Here is a 16,476-nt window from a genome sequence, read left to right as displayed (position 1 = left end):
CTTCACTGTGCAAGCTTTTATTCTGAATGAAAAAATTAGAAACAAGAGATGGATTTGAGGCTGTGACTAAATAGTGGAGATATTTGTTTGATGAAATGCCTTTGTTGAGGTAAATTATGCTCAGAAAACCTGCGGGTGTTACTGTTAAATGCCTCAATAATTGCAACAATGCTGTTTATAAATTCACTATGAACCATTGACATCATTGGGGCACTTGAAGGCAGCCATTTTGTGGATCGAACCAATATTTTTATCACTTTGTGTCACTGGTTACGACTGAACTGATGGACTGAGCCAATTTTCAAAACAAAGCAACATACATTTTTTTTAAACATAAAATGCACTTACACACATATGCACCTCCTGTATGTAAAACAGAACAAACACTGCCCAGCTTTGGTATTTTAGCAATCAATTACATATAATGGATTTGTTTTTATGGTTATTAAATATTTTACAGTACTTACTTGTCAGATAGCAGCCTAAACTCAGCGACACGTTGTCAAACGCAATGATGGAATCTGAATCCTTGGACCATGAAGCATGGATCTCCAGCCAAAACCTGGACGGGAAGAATTTAGGAGAAAGACTTTACACGGACGCGTTGTGTTATCAGATCTGTACTTACCAAGGGCTAGATTTACTAAGCTGCGGGTTTGAAGAAGTGGGGATGTTGCTTATAGCAACCAATCAGATTCTAGCTTTCATTTATTTAGTACATTCTACAAAATGACAGCTAGAATCTGATTGGTTGCTATAGGCAACATCTCCACTTTTTCAAACCCTCAGCTTAGTAAATCTAGCCCCAAGTGTGCACACTAGCCACTTCCCCAGGGTACTACAGAAAAGGGTTTATGTACGTTAGCCTGTGGCATACACATTTGCTAGTTTACTTTGCATATAACTGATAAACCGCTAAGGTCTACTGGAACCGCCTTTATACAAACTAAAGTAAACTTTAGCCCATAACGCACAAACAAACATTGCCACTTTAATCAATTTTAGCTCGATTAACAGATTAAAACCCACTAATTTAGGAAAGGAACGTTACTTTTTTCATTAACTGAGAACATTTTGCTGCTCCCCAGATCCTGCTGCCTCCGTCTGTCTCGTTACAGAGCAGCGTTACATTTATAAGACATTAAATTGTCATCTCAGAAGTGGAAAGCGATTTATAGGAAGGGAATTCTTAACGCAATGATTTATTGTTTCAATCAGTATTTTATACATTTCTGTGGTAAATTTCTTCTTTCCTACCACACACAGAAGTGTCTTTTATTTAACAATTCTCCTTTTCTTCCGCCCCAGGGTTCTCTCCGTCTTATGTCTGTAAACATAGGCAGCGCCAAACTCACGAACGCACTGTGTGAGTGGGCGGAGCCAGTGTGGGCCGTTAGGCACTAGTATCAAAATAACTAATACCTAATAACTAAATATCTATTAACATCTGCAATTATATACCCTGACATTATATATAACATAAATATACAGCGGTGAAAGTGGGGTTATATGAGATATGTCACACCGCCACTGCTTATGCTGCCTTCATTGTGACACTATCACATTCCACTCACTTACATTCCCATTACATTTTTCATACCAGCCCTTCTAGATTTTCAGAATGGACCAATATATATATATGTATTCATGCAGGGCTTTTTTGTCATAGAACGCTCAGAACGGCGTTCCGGAACCTTTTTTCCCAATGGGTTTTCAAAGTTTAATTAACTTTTTTTTTAAAAAAAATTCTCTACGGTGCTGCTACAGTGCAGCACCGCATCTTAGTGTGTGTCCTGCTTCCAGCTCCGGCAGCGTTGTGACGTCACAACGCTGCCAGTGAGAGGAGCCGCGATCAAGCAGAGGAGCGAGAAAAGAAGCATAGAAGGTAAGTACAGACTACAGAATGCGGGGGAGGGGGCGGAGAAAGAGAGGGCTACAGAAAAATGAGGGGGCAGAAAGAGAGGGCTCCAGAAAAATGAGGGGACAGAAAGAGAGGGCTAGAGGCAAATGATGGGGCAGAAAGATAGGGCTACAGAAAAATGAGGGGGCAGAGAAAGAGAGGGCTACAGAAAAATGAGGGGGCAGAAAGAGAGGGCTACACAAAAATGAGGGGGCAGAAAGAGAGGGCTACACAAAAATGAGGGGGCAGAAAGAGAGGGCTACAGAAAAACGAGGGGGCAGAAAGAGGGGGCTACAGAAAAATGAGGGGGCAGAAAGAGAGGGCTACAGAAAAATGAGGGGGCAGAAAGAGAGGGCTACAGAAAAATGAGGGGGCAGAGAAAGAGAGGGCTACAGAAAAATGAGGGGGCAGAAAGAGAGGGCTACACAAAAATGAGGGGGCAGAAAGAGAGGGCTACAGAAAAATGAGGGGGCAGAGAAAGAGAGGGCTACAGAAAAATGAGGGGGCAGAAAGAGAGGGCTACACAAAAATGAGGGGGCAGAAAGAGAGGGCTACAGAAAAATGAGGGGGCAGAGAAAGAGAGGGCTACACAAAAATGAGGGGGCAGAAAGAGAGGGCTACACAAAAATGAGGGGGCAGAAAGAGAGGGCTACAGAAAAACAAGGGGGCAGAAAGAGGTGAGTTCCAGCACCTTTTTACTTACAAAAAAAGCACTGTATGTATGTATGTATGTATGTATGTATGTATGTATGTATGTATATATATATATATATATATATATATATATATATATATACATATATATATAATTTTCCATGCAAACTTTTTCACTCCGCAGATTTAGGCTCCAGTGGCTGACTTAAACTTTAAATAGGGGGCATCCCTCCCCTGGGAGCCTCTACCTCTGCCCATCACAGTTCCCCTGGCACAGAGGAAGGAGTGCCAGGAAAGAAACTACCAACGCTTTGAAAAAATTCTATAAGAATGTTTGATAGCAGAAAGTGAAGGTAAATTATCCTTAAAATATAGCAAATTAACTACATATTCTATAGAATTGGAATTTGTTTGCTCCACTTAAAACACAATTTACCTCCAGTTTTACAGAGTTCCCCCATTGAATGAACGTTTGACTAGACTCCTGTAAGTGATAACTATGGAGCACATCCCTCCCTGACATGCAGAGCGAACCACTCACCTCCCCAGCACGTCCTGCAGCGATAGCGCTATACGCTGCCACGCCCCAAGCCCCTCCCCGTTGGCAAAATGCCATAACGTCCTGATCTTCACTTTCCCAGTTCTGTTATCATGAAGCCGCACGGAGACGTCTCCCAGCCAGAAGCCATCCAGGCGGAACGACATCCGGAGCTGGAAGAATGAATACAATGAAAATCATAGATACGGTTTTTGGCATTCCTGTTACTGGCCACTGAATACTGAGTAACAGGGCCCCATCCACAACCTGAGAATTCCTATCACTTTAGATGTCAGTAATGTGGAGAACATAAGTTAATGTCGCCAGTTCATAAAAATTTTGATTTCGTACAAATAATGTAGGTTCATGCCGCCCAAACATTTTCATTGAGCAAAAACGGGGATTGGAGTATTACCCATCAAACTGGACCACTCATTAAGTTTGCTTAAGGTATCTATTTCCTCTTGTTGTTTATAATAAACACAGACCCCCTTTCATCTTGCTACAGAGAAGGAGCAAAAAGTTCTTGACCATCACAAGCGGGATAGATTTCACTCAAATGGTATGCACAGATATAGACAATTCTATTTGATGGAGTGTAATACCTGTGTGTTGCCTGTAGATGTCAGTGGTGATTTGTTATGTGTCTATAAAAAGAGAGCGTAGTCATTAACTAAACCTCTTTATATACAGAAAACTCAAAAGAAGATTTTGAAAATACACTACATATTTTTGCAAAACATGGCCTTTTTTGGGTTTACAAAGCACAGTATAATATACCTAGATGATATGAATAATTTGAATAACTTTGTGTCCTCCAAACTGTGTTTTTCCATAATATTATGTGATTTTGTGCTGTTCATTTAAGGAGATATGAGATATCCACCTAATTAATTTCTAAATTCATATCCTTTGATTGATAAGATGATTTGCGAGTTATTGTATCTATTTATCTGCCGTTATAGTCATAATACTTACAGTAGTATATATATATATATATATATATATATATATATATATATATATATCTATATAAACTGTGTGTATTATATTATTATATAAGGGTTATCGCTTAAGACATACACACGTTCAGTCCCTGCTGCTCATTATTACAGTATCTCTCCAAATATACATTTCCAACCATACCATGAAAATGCAAAAGAATTGGATGTCTAAATGGAGAGAGCAGAAACATATTGAAACGTCTGCTATTCTGCTACAGCCAGGGCCGCGGATGCTCAATAACAGGTTCTCTATAGAATAGGTGCTGATACAGGAAGAAAGACAATTTGATTTTGTTAAATTTGACACTGAAATAGTTTCTGCTTAATAGACACTTTTCTCCATTATCCGCCTGGATCTCATCTAGAAAGACTAAAAAGAAAAACAATAGTTTATCGAGCTGAGGGAACGTGCTGGACAGTTCTACATGTACAATAACCCCAAACCACTTATGTCATCTATGGTGTCTGAGACATGTGACTTCAAGTGTCATAGTGACCTCTGTGGGAATGGGCTTCACGGGATAGTGTAATCTCAGGAGCAAAATAGAAGGACAAAGAAGAAAGACACGGGGTAAGTCAAATAGTAAGATTTTATCATTGGAGTATTAAACATAGTATAAGACATTGGGGATTAATTATGATGTATTAAAATAGAAAATATTGAAAAATAATCCAAGTATGACTTGTGCAATGCTGGGGGCATGAATGGAACAAAATATATCAATTTACAATGTCAAAAACACGATGGGGCAAATTTACTAAGAAGTCCTCTAAACCACCGTATTTACTATAGGGCGGTTTGAGGATAAGGGTAAGGGCTTAAATACACATATAGTGGTGAAAGGGGTGGGTATACAATGGTATGTTATACCGACACTATTCTAAGTTTCCACTTCCACCACTGTATAAGTATATATATATATATATATATATATATATATATATATATATATATATATATATATATAACCATCTAGAGTATTTTCAGTTCAGAATATGAGCGTATACTTTAGTCGTTGTGGGTGGGGAGAAAGGTGGTTACCGTTGTATTAGCCTAGGGCGGTTGGAACCCTTTATCAGGCCCTAGCTGGATGGCACCGTCCTGATTAACCTTGATGATATACAAATAGCTAAATGGATGAAGCGGCGGATTCACAAACCGCCAAAAAAAAAGCGGTGGTTGGGAGAGGCGAGATTGCCGCATGCCGTGTGACCTATCTCGCCATCATCAACATACCAGTGACTTCTAAATTATTGTGGCAATCGTTATTTAATGGCAATATTATTGTACCATTATTTTATGGGGTTAAAGAATATATAATTATATTAAGGGGCAATCATTTTTTATTGTTAATGGGGGCAATAATTATTTATGATGGGGACAACTCTTTCCGAAGTTATAGGACAATCTCGTAGGCCGACAGTCAATACCTTTGTCCCTACTCCTGGATGTCAGTCAGAGATGGGGCTTAACGGCGTTATTCGTGTTATTATCACCCCCTCCCGCACCAGAAACTAATATTAGGCAAGTAGGATCCACATTATATCTGTGCTTTTTTTTTTTTTTAAATCCAACATCCATAATTCACCAACTACCCAGGATCAAAATGCTGGAATGCACCAAGTTACAAGAGCCCTAGAAGTCCAAATACCAAAATAGATATAACGGACAACAGAATCTGTGGAGGGACATAGTTAAAAAAAGAAACAACATCATAATAAACAGTCACACATTTATTCCAACTGAATACAATATTGTGATAATGCATTTGTTTAATTCACAGCAATCAGTAAATGACTATTTGGCCACAGAGCTCACGCCTCCTCGATGACTCCGTGGTAAATACATCACCAGATCATTACTGTTTCTCTTCCTCTGATTGTACTGGGTGATGAAGATCAGCAAAACCATAATAATCTCTTTTAATGTAGTCAGGTTTTATTTTACAAGGAGAATTACCGTATTAGAAGACTAATGGGATACTGAAATATAAAAGTTTGTTTAATACTTATTTCTTGCTGTGTTTAGCTAATGGTCCAACGTTTAGTGTAGAGCAGATTATCAGCTGGTGATTAGAAGCTGGGATGATAAATAAGACAACACTTAGGGCAGGTCATTAGTCATCTGCCTCTGTATTGTACCCTCTGTGATGGGGCGGGCTATTAATTGCTCTAACGATCTGGCTAAATACACTCCACGTTTAAGGCTTGTCTCCTGGATGCGATGTTGTGATTACATTCATCTTCTTGTAACTTGGCAGATAGATCATTTATTAAAAGCCCTGTCACTCGGGTCTGTTCTAATTAACCATTTGGAGATTGAGTGACAATTCAATTCTACGAGCATTTGATTCTGGGAAATCACTGGAGCGGCTGCAGCTATGGTGGAAGTTAATTCAAATGCGTAGTTAACCCATTACAACATACCATGCAACTGATTTTTCCAGTTATTTTCCTATTTCAATAACCTAAGCTGAATTAATAAATGTTTAAAATACCTTTCTAATCATTTACTTAGTTCCTAAATACGACATTATGGGGTCTATTTATTAAGCTCAGAGGAGCTAAAAATCCGGAGAAAACAGATGATTAGCGCCAATATTAAATAGACCCCTAAGTGGGAACATTTGGAAGGAAAGAATTTTGTGTGTTGTTGGAGTGTCGGAGAGTTATAATCTGATGGGGTGTAGTACCTCCTCACGGCCTGTAAGTGGCACTCTTGTAATTACAGACCGCAAAAATAGGTCATTTTGATTTATGACAAAATACATTGTAAGGGGAATTAAATTAACTTTTACTGCAAAAATATATTTTATGATTGCGTCCATATTAATACATACCGCAATTTCTTTACTGTTCTGCTCAGGCCAAATATAATAATAATAAGGCAATCAGTAATGTGATATATTTATTGTGGAGGCATTGTGGAGTGCTGAGCACTGGGGACAAATTGTCATTAACTGATTGCTGTGCATTAAACTAATGCATTATCACAGTACTTTATGGTGTCATTTGGATATATACGTGTGAGTGTAGCTCACTATTATTATGTTATCTGGGTAACAGTAAATTCCAGTTTGGTTTCCAACCTGTATGCTCCAAGACTCACTCATATTTGGTGTAATATATATATATATATATATATATATATATATATATATATATACATATACAGCATTTTGTTTACCAGTAATGTGATGTAATTTAGATAAAATAAAACTTGTTAAGTGTAGGGAGACAATGCAGCTTTGTTGCTTTCCAGATTAAGCTATTTTATTGCAAAATTTAACTTACTGGGCTCACAAATTTGACCACTATTACATTTTTCTAGTTAACGGTCATTCCACTCTGAATGCAACCTATCAAGTCATTAAGATCTCTGAGAATGTAGCCTATCCATTCACTGAGAACCTGTGATATCACTGAGAATGCAGCCTATCCATTCACTAGGATCCAGTGACGTCACTGAGAATGTAGCCTATCCATTCACTAGGAACCAGTGACATCACTGAGAATGCAGCCTATCCATTCACTAGGAACCAGTGACATCACTGAGAATGCAGCCTATCCATTCACTAGGAACCAGTGACATCACTGAGAATGCAGCCTATCCATTCACTAGGAACCAGTGACATCACTGAGAGTGCAGCCTATCCAGTCACTAGGAACCAGTGACATACTGAGAATGCAGCCTATCCATTCACTAGGAACCAGTGACATCACTGAGAATGCAGCCTATCCATTCACTAGGAACCAGTGACATCACTGAGAGTGCAGCCTATCCAGTCACTAGGAACCAGTGACATCACTGAGAATGCAGCCTATCCATTCACTAGGAACCAGTGACATCACTGAGAATGCAGCCTATCCATTCACTAGGAACCAATGACATCACTGAGAATGCAGCCTATCCAGTCACTAGGAACAAGTGACATCACTGAGAATGCAGCCTATCCAGTCACTAGGAACCAGTGACATCACTGAGAATGCAGCCTATCCATTCACTAGGAACCAGTGACATCACTGAGAGTGCAGACTATCCAGTCACTAGGAAACAGTGACATCACTGAGAATGCAGCCTATCCAGTCACTAGGAATCAGTGACATCACTGAGAATGCAGCCTATCCATTCACTAGGATCCAGTGACGTCACTGAGAATGCAGCCTATCCATTCACTAGGAACCAGTGACATCACTGAGAATGCAGCCTATCCATTCACTAGGAACCAGTGACATCACTGAGAGTGCAGACTATCCAATCACTAGGAACCAGTGATATCACTGAGAATGCAGCCTATCCAGTCACTAGGAACCAGTGACATCACTGAGAATGCAGCCTATCCAGTCACTAGGAACCAGTGACATCACTGAGAATGCAGCCTATCCATTCACTAGGAACCAGTGACATCACTGAGAATGCAGCCTATCCATTCACTAGGAACCAGTGACATCACTGAGAATGCAGCCTATCCAGTCACTAGGAACAAGTGACATCACTGAGAATGCAGCCTATCCAGTCACTAGGAACCAGTGACATTACTGAGAATGCAGCCTATCATTCACTAGGAACCAGTGACATCACTGAGAATGCAGCCTATCCAGTCACTAGGAATCAGTGATATCACTGAGAATGCAGCCTATCCATTCACTAGGATCCAGTGACGTCACTGAGAATGCAGCCTATCCATTCACTAGGAACCAGTGACATCACTGAGAATGCAGCCTATCCATTCACTAGGAACCAGTGACATCACTGAGAGTGCAGCCTATCCAGTCACTAGGAACCAGTGACATCACTAGGAGTGTAGCCTATCCAGTCACTAGGAACCAGTGACATCACTGAGAATGCAGCCTATCCATTCACTAGGAACCAGTGACATCACTGAGAATGCAGCCTATCCATTCACTAGGAACCAGTGACATCACTGAGAGTGCAGCCTATCCAGTCACTAGGAACCAGTGACATCACTGAGAATGCAGCCTATCCATTCACTAGGAACCAGTGACATCACTGAGAATGCAGCCTATCCATTCACTAGGAACCAGTGACATTACTGAGAATGCAGCCTATCCAGTCACTAGGAACCAGTGATATCACTGAGAATGCAGCCTATCCAGTCACTAGGAACCAGTGACATCACTGAGAATGCAGCCTATTCAGTCACTAGGAACCAGTGACATCACTGAGAATGCAGACTATCCATTCACTAGGAACCAGTGATATCACTGAGAATGAAGACTATCCAGTCACTAGGAACCAGTGACATCACTGAGAATGCAGCCTATCCAGTCACTAGGAACCAGTGACATCACTGAGTGGCTGTTTTCTCATGAAAATTGAATCGACAAAATGGCTTCTTCCACTATGTGTAGGCAACAGATGCACTTCAGTTCTCACCTCTCAGCCATACTAAGTTATACAATAATAATACTGCAGCCCTACCACTAATTACTGGTTAGACAGGACCTGTCCGGTCATCAGTCACTGACTTGCTGGATCTAATACACTTCCTCATCTATCAGTCTCTCAGCAGCATAATGCATTGCAATTACACATAGAGTGACATTCAGATTAGGCATAATTATTGCCCAGCTGAAGCTCAGTAATTATAGAGCCAGGGTGACTGGGAACAGATAGCCATCGGCACTTTAACCCTTGCTGCACCACATCTTCATCTAACGCATCCAGTATGATAACCTGGGTCAATCACCATCCTCAGTGAGGACATGACAGAAAGAGATGTCCTCTCACCGGGGGCTCTGTGAATATCTGTACGGATAAAGGAGGTGACACTTTACTGGAAAATGTCTTTCGAATGGAAAATATCTACGATCCACAAACAGCGCAAATACGCGGTGTGCTAAAAATCAGGGCCATCTTTTCCATTGGGCACGATGGGTAGGTGCCCGGGGGCCCCACGGGCAAGGGGGCCCCATAGGCACGGCTCTTTATAAGAATAAATAATCCTGCAAAAGAAAAAACCTGCAAAAAAAACCTTCAAGGGTCACTGAGCAAGTACATCTATCTATCTCTATATCTATATCTGTATCTCTATACATATATATCTATCTCTCTCTATATATCTATATCTATAAGAGCCCCGATGCACTGCTTTGCCCGGGGGCCCATAATGTTGTTAAGATGGCCCTGCTAAAAATACTGAAATGTAGCACGCATAAAAGAAGAACTGTCACGAAAAGTGTTTAATGTTGAGTAAAATAAATTCTCATTAAACTTTGCCATTTATGTTATTAAAAACAAATGTTTATCTTACGTTATATTTATTGTTCCTTTCTGAGTTTCTTCTGTATCTGTTTAGAATATTTATCATTGACCTGGACAGAAGGAGGAACAGTGACACAGGCCGGCTGCTCGTTGTATCAATATTACCCAACAGAAGGAACACGGTAAGAAAACATAACAAAGAAACTAAAATAAAAGCGATGAGACGTGTCTAACAATATGCGGCAATAAGTGTGAATAAATAAATAAACAAATTGTAAAAACGAAGATTAAAACATATAAAAAAAATAAATGCTTGAATTTTTTTTAACATTTAAAAGATACTTCTGGTATCTCCTGAGATGGTGAATATAGAACATGTATTGATGCGATACTTGAGCTGTAAACACGCAAAGCTTTTCAAACACTATATAAAATTGACACTAGCTCTTCTGAAAACTTAAAAAAAGCCAGTGTGACAGCCTAAACATGTTCTTTAATTTTCATCAGCTGACGGATTAATGTGATTAAATAGAGTTACAAAGTTGTAAGATTTATGACTGTCCTGAACAATGTTCCCTCTGCTCAGAAATTTACCAACAAATCCACCGTGCAGGGTTGCCCTGAACAGCAAATTCTCAATGCAGACTGAGACTTCATCAGAAGACAGATGCATCTGTTGACACGTTGATGAGTATTATGAGAGCGTCTTCTTCTCGGTCAAGAGTGTGCAATCATAAATGGAGGATTTGATTATCCCATTCAGAGATTTTGCAGCACATGTGAATCTTTGCTAATCCTGGAAATTTGTTTATTGAGTTTATTGATATGCTGTTTGGACTTTATTGTTTGATAACAGCTGATGCATTGTAATGCATAGAGGCTGAGCGCTATATGTGAATTTCCAATTCCACAGTTTATATGATGTCATTGTGTGATGGCAATTCGTAGTTTTTCGTGGGGCTATCAGTTCTTTACAAGCACTTGAGGAGTTTCGCTCTATAGGTGTCAAAATCACACATTGCCTTCATTCCCAAAATGTCCAGGAGACTCCCAAATTTCTGGTACTTTTCCCGGACACCTTTCCAATAAACTCCGACCACTTCACTAAGAAAGGTTACGGATTTGTCGCAAGTCTAGTCATTTTGTCCCGCCCCTGTGACGCAATTGCAGCATTTTTGCAGCGGGAGGTGTGCTAAACTTATACGCGTCACCTCCCCCTACACCGGCCAGTTGACCTCCCCTCCAGGATATCCCAGGGGGAGAATCTGAACGTTGGAAAGTCTGGTTATACTGTTAAAAGGGCGGTCAACTTTTGGAATCCTTAAATACTGTGTTGTCCTTTTTAAGATTGTCCTTTCAACAATCACCTCTAATTCTTAGGGGAGAAATGTTTACAATAAATAAAAATCATTTCATATGCTCCTAATTTTAGCACTGATGTAATGTGCTGTCTGTTTCCCTTTTCATCAACGCTCTCCACTTGCCGATATCATTGCAACATCAAACGTCCCTATATCTCTTGTTAGTCTTTCATTTCTCTTTCTTGTATCATTTCTTTAATCGTCCGTGAGTTTGATCTCTCTGAAAACATCCAATTTCAATTACCTCCACGGCTGTCTCTAGAGGCTGGTAACAGAAGTGGCTCTTCACAATCAGCTATTAAACAGAGTGAATAAAAATGAGCTTACTGGATCGCAACATTCAGATGAAAAGGATTTTTCAGCCTTGAGGGATCCTGTCGAGAATTAGGTTCTGTGGAAGGAGGTGCAGGCTGGGTGCACACTTAATTAAACGTCAGCTCGGCCGTTTATAAACTGGCAGCATGTGATGGAGCATTTCGTAGGCATATTATTCATACCGGTGGCACTATACCCATGCTGTTTAGAGGTGCCAGTATACCAGGCCGAAGGGGATCTATATATTAATACCTGGCAACAGGGCTGTACGAACATCACCTATCATAATTTATCATAAGAATTTTCGCTGAGTGATGCTGGTCAGGAGCAGTAAGAGCTGACTCAGCACTTCGCCCGGGCCACTCTGAGCATAGGCAAACCAAGGGGGTTTCCAAGTGCCTGTAAACCCCCCTCCAAACCTGGGGCATTGTCTAATTGAGGTGGCTGGACTCTGCACCCGCTTCACACGGCTCTGATTGAAAAGGGAGAGCTGTGTGCACCTACCAGTAGTGCACGCAGCATTGCCCATGTATATTATAGGGATAGGAAGAGTTGGAGAGCAGCCAAGCATTGTCTAAAATTATAGCCACGCCCCCATGCCTGCTGGTCACGCCCACTGGCGGCTTGATGTGGAAACCCCCCTCTACAAATCCTGCGTTTGCCCCTGCTGCGGGGAGATGAGTGGGAGTCAGCAAGCTAGGTGGTTTACGTTGGCAGAGTACAACTGAAAGCCCAGAATTGGGCTGTAGGTACCACTAATTAAAAAAAATTAATAATAACAATATAATTGTAAAAAAATAGATTAAATTCTTACAATAAATAAATCGGGCATGGAAAACAATGATCTTTTCTAAGAAGGACCAATGACAAGGAAAACACAGGGGTCCGGGTAGGGGGAGGGGCCACTTTAAGAAATATGTTTCCTAGATAGCAGTGCAGCTTTAAAGTGCCCCCATCACCTACACAGCAGATATTTTTTAGGAAGTTTAAAGCCCTGCTTCCCTGTCCGGGGGCGATGTATTCTGAGCCCCTCATAACATTCCCCATCAGTATTACAGGAGAGAGGAGGATGGGCACAAATCCTCAAGTCATCCTCTCTTACTTACTGCTGTATTCTGTATGAGGCATCATGAAGATCCCATTGGTAACATAGATCTCTTCTTTCAGAAGTAATTGTTTGGTGCAGTTGGGGAAGATTTCTACGTCTATTCGTGTCCACTAGGATCAGTGTTCCATTAGGGTCTATTAGGTATATTAATCAAAGGGCGAAAAGACATATTGTCATCGGAAACTTTCCCCTATACATAAAGCGGTTACCCGCCAGCGATAAGACATGTCGTAGCATGTATCGCTGCCGCAGTACATATATCCTCAACACATTTGTTCTGTTTTATTCAACTTAGGAAAAATTCAGGAAAAAGGTTGATAAAAAAAACAGATTATATTTATAGCTGCTTGTTAAAAAATAGTCTCCTATGACTTTTATCTTCCTTTAGGGTCTCCAACTACAATAATGCACGCCTCTATGTTTAGATGAATATATATAGAAATGTAAATGTAAAATGAATTATACTTTTATATTTAGGATATAGAGTATTTTCCCTTTACAGCAAATATCCCTTCTGATAAGATGATCCTAAAACATTGTTATACATTATTCTGAGGTCTGTTGAATGAATGACGACATCTAAACTTGTCAGCTTAGACTTCTGTTTGTAGAATGTGACAATTTAATGAGATTAAGTGGGCGACGATCCAGGCTTGTGACCCTCTCCGCCTCTTCCTATACAATTCTACACCTTCCATAAAAACCTTCAGGGAAATTAGACATTTAATAATAATTACATTTATAATTTAATTATTATGAAATTGTAAAAAAAAATGCAGTATTTAAGGAGAAAAATGTAAAAGCAGAAATTAATGAATGATCCTAAAATGGGGGGTGGGCTTTACTTAAACTGTTGTCTTATTACAGCCATCAGACCAAAGGTCACACAGTTGGAGAAAGATCTGGAATTTGGATGTGCTCATACTTGCCTAATCCCCTGCAATGTACGGAAGACTATGCAATGTACGGGAGACTAGTGAATTTCAGGGAGTCTTTCCAGATGAGCAGACACACTCCCCGATTCCAGGCAGAGGCGGGGCTTAATAGTGCAATTTGCGCTATCATGGCTCTGCTCCCAGCAACCACAAATTGAGGCTCTGCCCAGCAAGGGGTCGATCACATGACTCCGCCCCCTCCCGTACTTGTCACCTGACCAACTAGAACTACAATTTGGCGAGTATGGATGTGCTACTTGTTATGTGACAGGTGGAAACCAAGGTTCATCCGTGCAACATGGAAAACGCATATTCTGCAGTTTGTAAATGACATGTAGTAAATGCACAGTGGGAGAACATGTATGTTATGTAATGTGGACCCAGCAGGGGTGCCTTGTGCTAGCAGTCCCCTGAAATCTCCGGAAACTCATTTTTCCTTGCACCCCGCAAGGACACAGGAGTGGAGATTCCTACCGTAATTGCCGGCAATGTGCGCAGCCGGATGTCGGGTGATATCCGTACACCCCATCGTCAGGAACTGAATTTCCCCATTGTGGTAGATTAACCAAAGCTCCTAAAAGGGAAAAGTGGAGAAGTTGTCCAACAACCAATCAGATTCTAGCTATCATTTTCTAGAATATACTAATTAAATGCTAGCTAGAATCTGATTGGTTGCTATGGGCAACACCTCCACTTTTTCTTTTTCGACGCTTTAGTTCAACTACCCCCATGTTTCTTACTCGCAGTAACGCTGCGGTAATAAATGGCACAGTCAGTGCCTGGAAATGACACAGGACAGGATCCGGACTTACCTCACAGGTAGAGTTTTTCAGCGGTGACGGATACAGGACGTTGGTCATGATGGAGCTCTGAGACATCGACGAGCCCCTGGTCCTCAGGATCAGCATCGAGTCTTCTGCATAAACAAGAAAACAAATTGTTTAGAACACATGAGTATATTGTAGGGTGACTTGTAAGCACGCGGGGGCCTTTCCGAAAACTGGTGCAAAATGAAAAGGTGGTGTTCTCCATAGCAACTAATCAAATGTTCGTTTCAATAATATAAACTGTACAAGAAAAATGACTGTTAGCACCTGACTAATTTCTATGAACAACACTACCTTTATGCCTTGCACCAGATTTCATAAAAGCCCCCATAGTATAATATAGTATAATATATTTGTTTTTTGGCAGCAGGAATATATAAACATATAACATTATATAAAACTATGAACCAATTCACTTCAGGTGGTTCTTCTCAGCTTTTCACACAACTTTGCATTGGTTCAGCTGAATATTGCCTTTTAATGTCTTAATCCATCAAAACAAATTTATTGAGGTTTTTTTGTAGACATCTAAGGTCTTTCAGGTACATAATGAAATAAACAGTTTTTTTTTCTCTTTCATTTCCATTTGAAGAAAAACATCCTTAAAAAACCATCCTTATCTCATAATTTGTCCAAGGTTACTTTTAAATATTCAGATAACTAAAAAGAAAAGAGTAAAATGTAAGAACTGTTAATGAAGAATCTATTTATCAAACGGAGAAAAGCCCTTTCTTCGGTGAAATAAATATTTTTTCAATGAATTAAAAATATATATATTTTTTGGAAAAATAACATTGATCTATTTTTAAGCTTTATAATATTCTGCATTATTTTCACATTAGTGGAGCTAATAGCTCAAATTTGTCCTCAGCTGGCAGAGTGATGATGTCACAGGATGCTTCGTGGGAGCACACTGAGCATGCTCCTGCCAGTACATGGGCTGGCCACTCCCCCCTTACTTATGAATATTCATAGGTGATGGCTGAATTAACACAGACATGTAAAAGAGATGAATTTAGAACAAAGTATCAGCTGTAAAACACACAGTAAATGTAACATATGTTTAGATATATCCGCTGCCTGTTCAGCCCCACTGTGGGTTGGTTACATTGTTAGGTGTGGTATATTATTAATACATGGAAGAGAGGACAATCTAGTGGCTCTAAGCTAAACATTGTGTAGTTTTACCCCTGGATTCTGAGCTATACTGTATAACAGACTGAGCCATAGCTGAGTATTTCTTGCACCACTTATAATAGGCTATTAATACTGCAGTATAAGGTGGGTGGTACAATGATACACCCCATGTAATACAGGGGAGATGAGAGAGCTCAGAGAATGACCAAAGAGACACATTTTAGCTGTGATATCTACAAAGAAGACAATGACAGCTCGTCTTTATTCTATCAGAATGATTGACAGGTAATTGAAATCCTCTCTTTTGATCCTACTGGCTGTATTTACAGTCCAAGGTGACATCTGCTGTAGGTGTGAGTCTGCACATCTATAGGTTTCTAAGTGCTGTCTAAAAGGTTCACAAGTCATACTCTAAAAACAGAGAATAAAGGTGCAAAAATAGGGATTCTCTGTGGGCACGTGCGTAAAAAT

The 16,476-nt window shown here is 40.1% G+C and overlaps 1 protein-coding gene across 1 annotated transcript in view; it reads right to left on the bottom strand.

Moving 5' to 3' along the window:
* ALK (ALK receptor tyrosine kinase) overlaps positions 1-16,476 on the bottom strand; it is a 588,292-nt gene that overhangs the window by 72,001 nt on the left and 499,815 nt on the right. Inside the window, exons 8-10 of the mRNA XM_075204381.1 lie at positions 14,854-14,957; positions 3,096-3,265; positions 468-562 (exon numbers count right to left, since the gene is read on the bottom strand). Of these exons, the coding sequence (XP_075060482.1) occupies positions 468-562; positions 3,096-3,265; positions 14,854-14,957 (369 nt within the window). The remainder of the gene's footprint in view (positions 1-467; positions 563-3,095; positions 3,266-14,853; positions 14,958-16,476) is intronic.

Source organism: Mixophyes fleayi, chromosome 3 (assembly GCF_038048845.1).
Source record: "Mixophyes fleayi isolate aMixFle1 chromosome 3, aMixFle1.hap1, whole genome shotgun sequence".
NCBI lineage: Eukaryota > Metazoa > Chordata > Amphibia > Anura > Limnodynastidae > Mixophyes > Mixophyes fleayi.
This window is presented reverse-complemented; position numbering and strand designations above follow the sequence as displayed.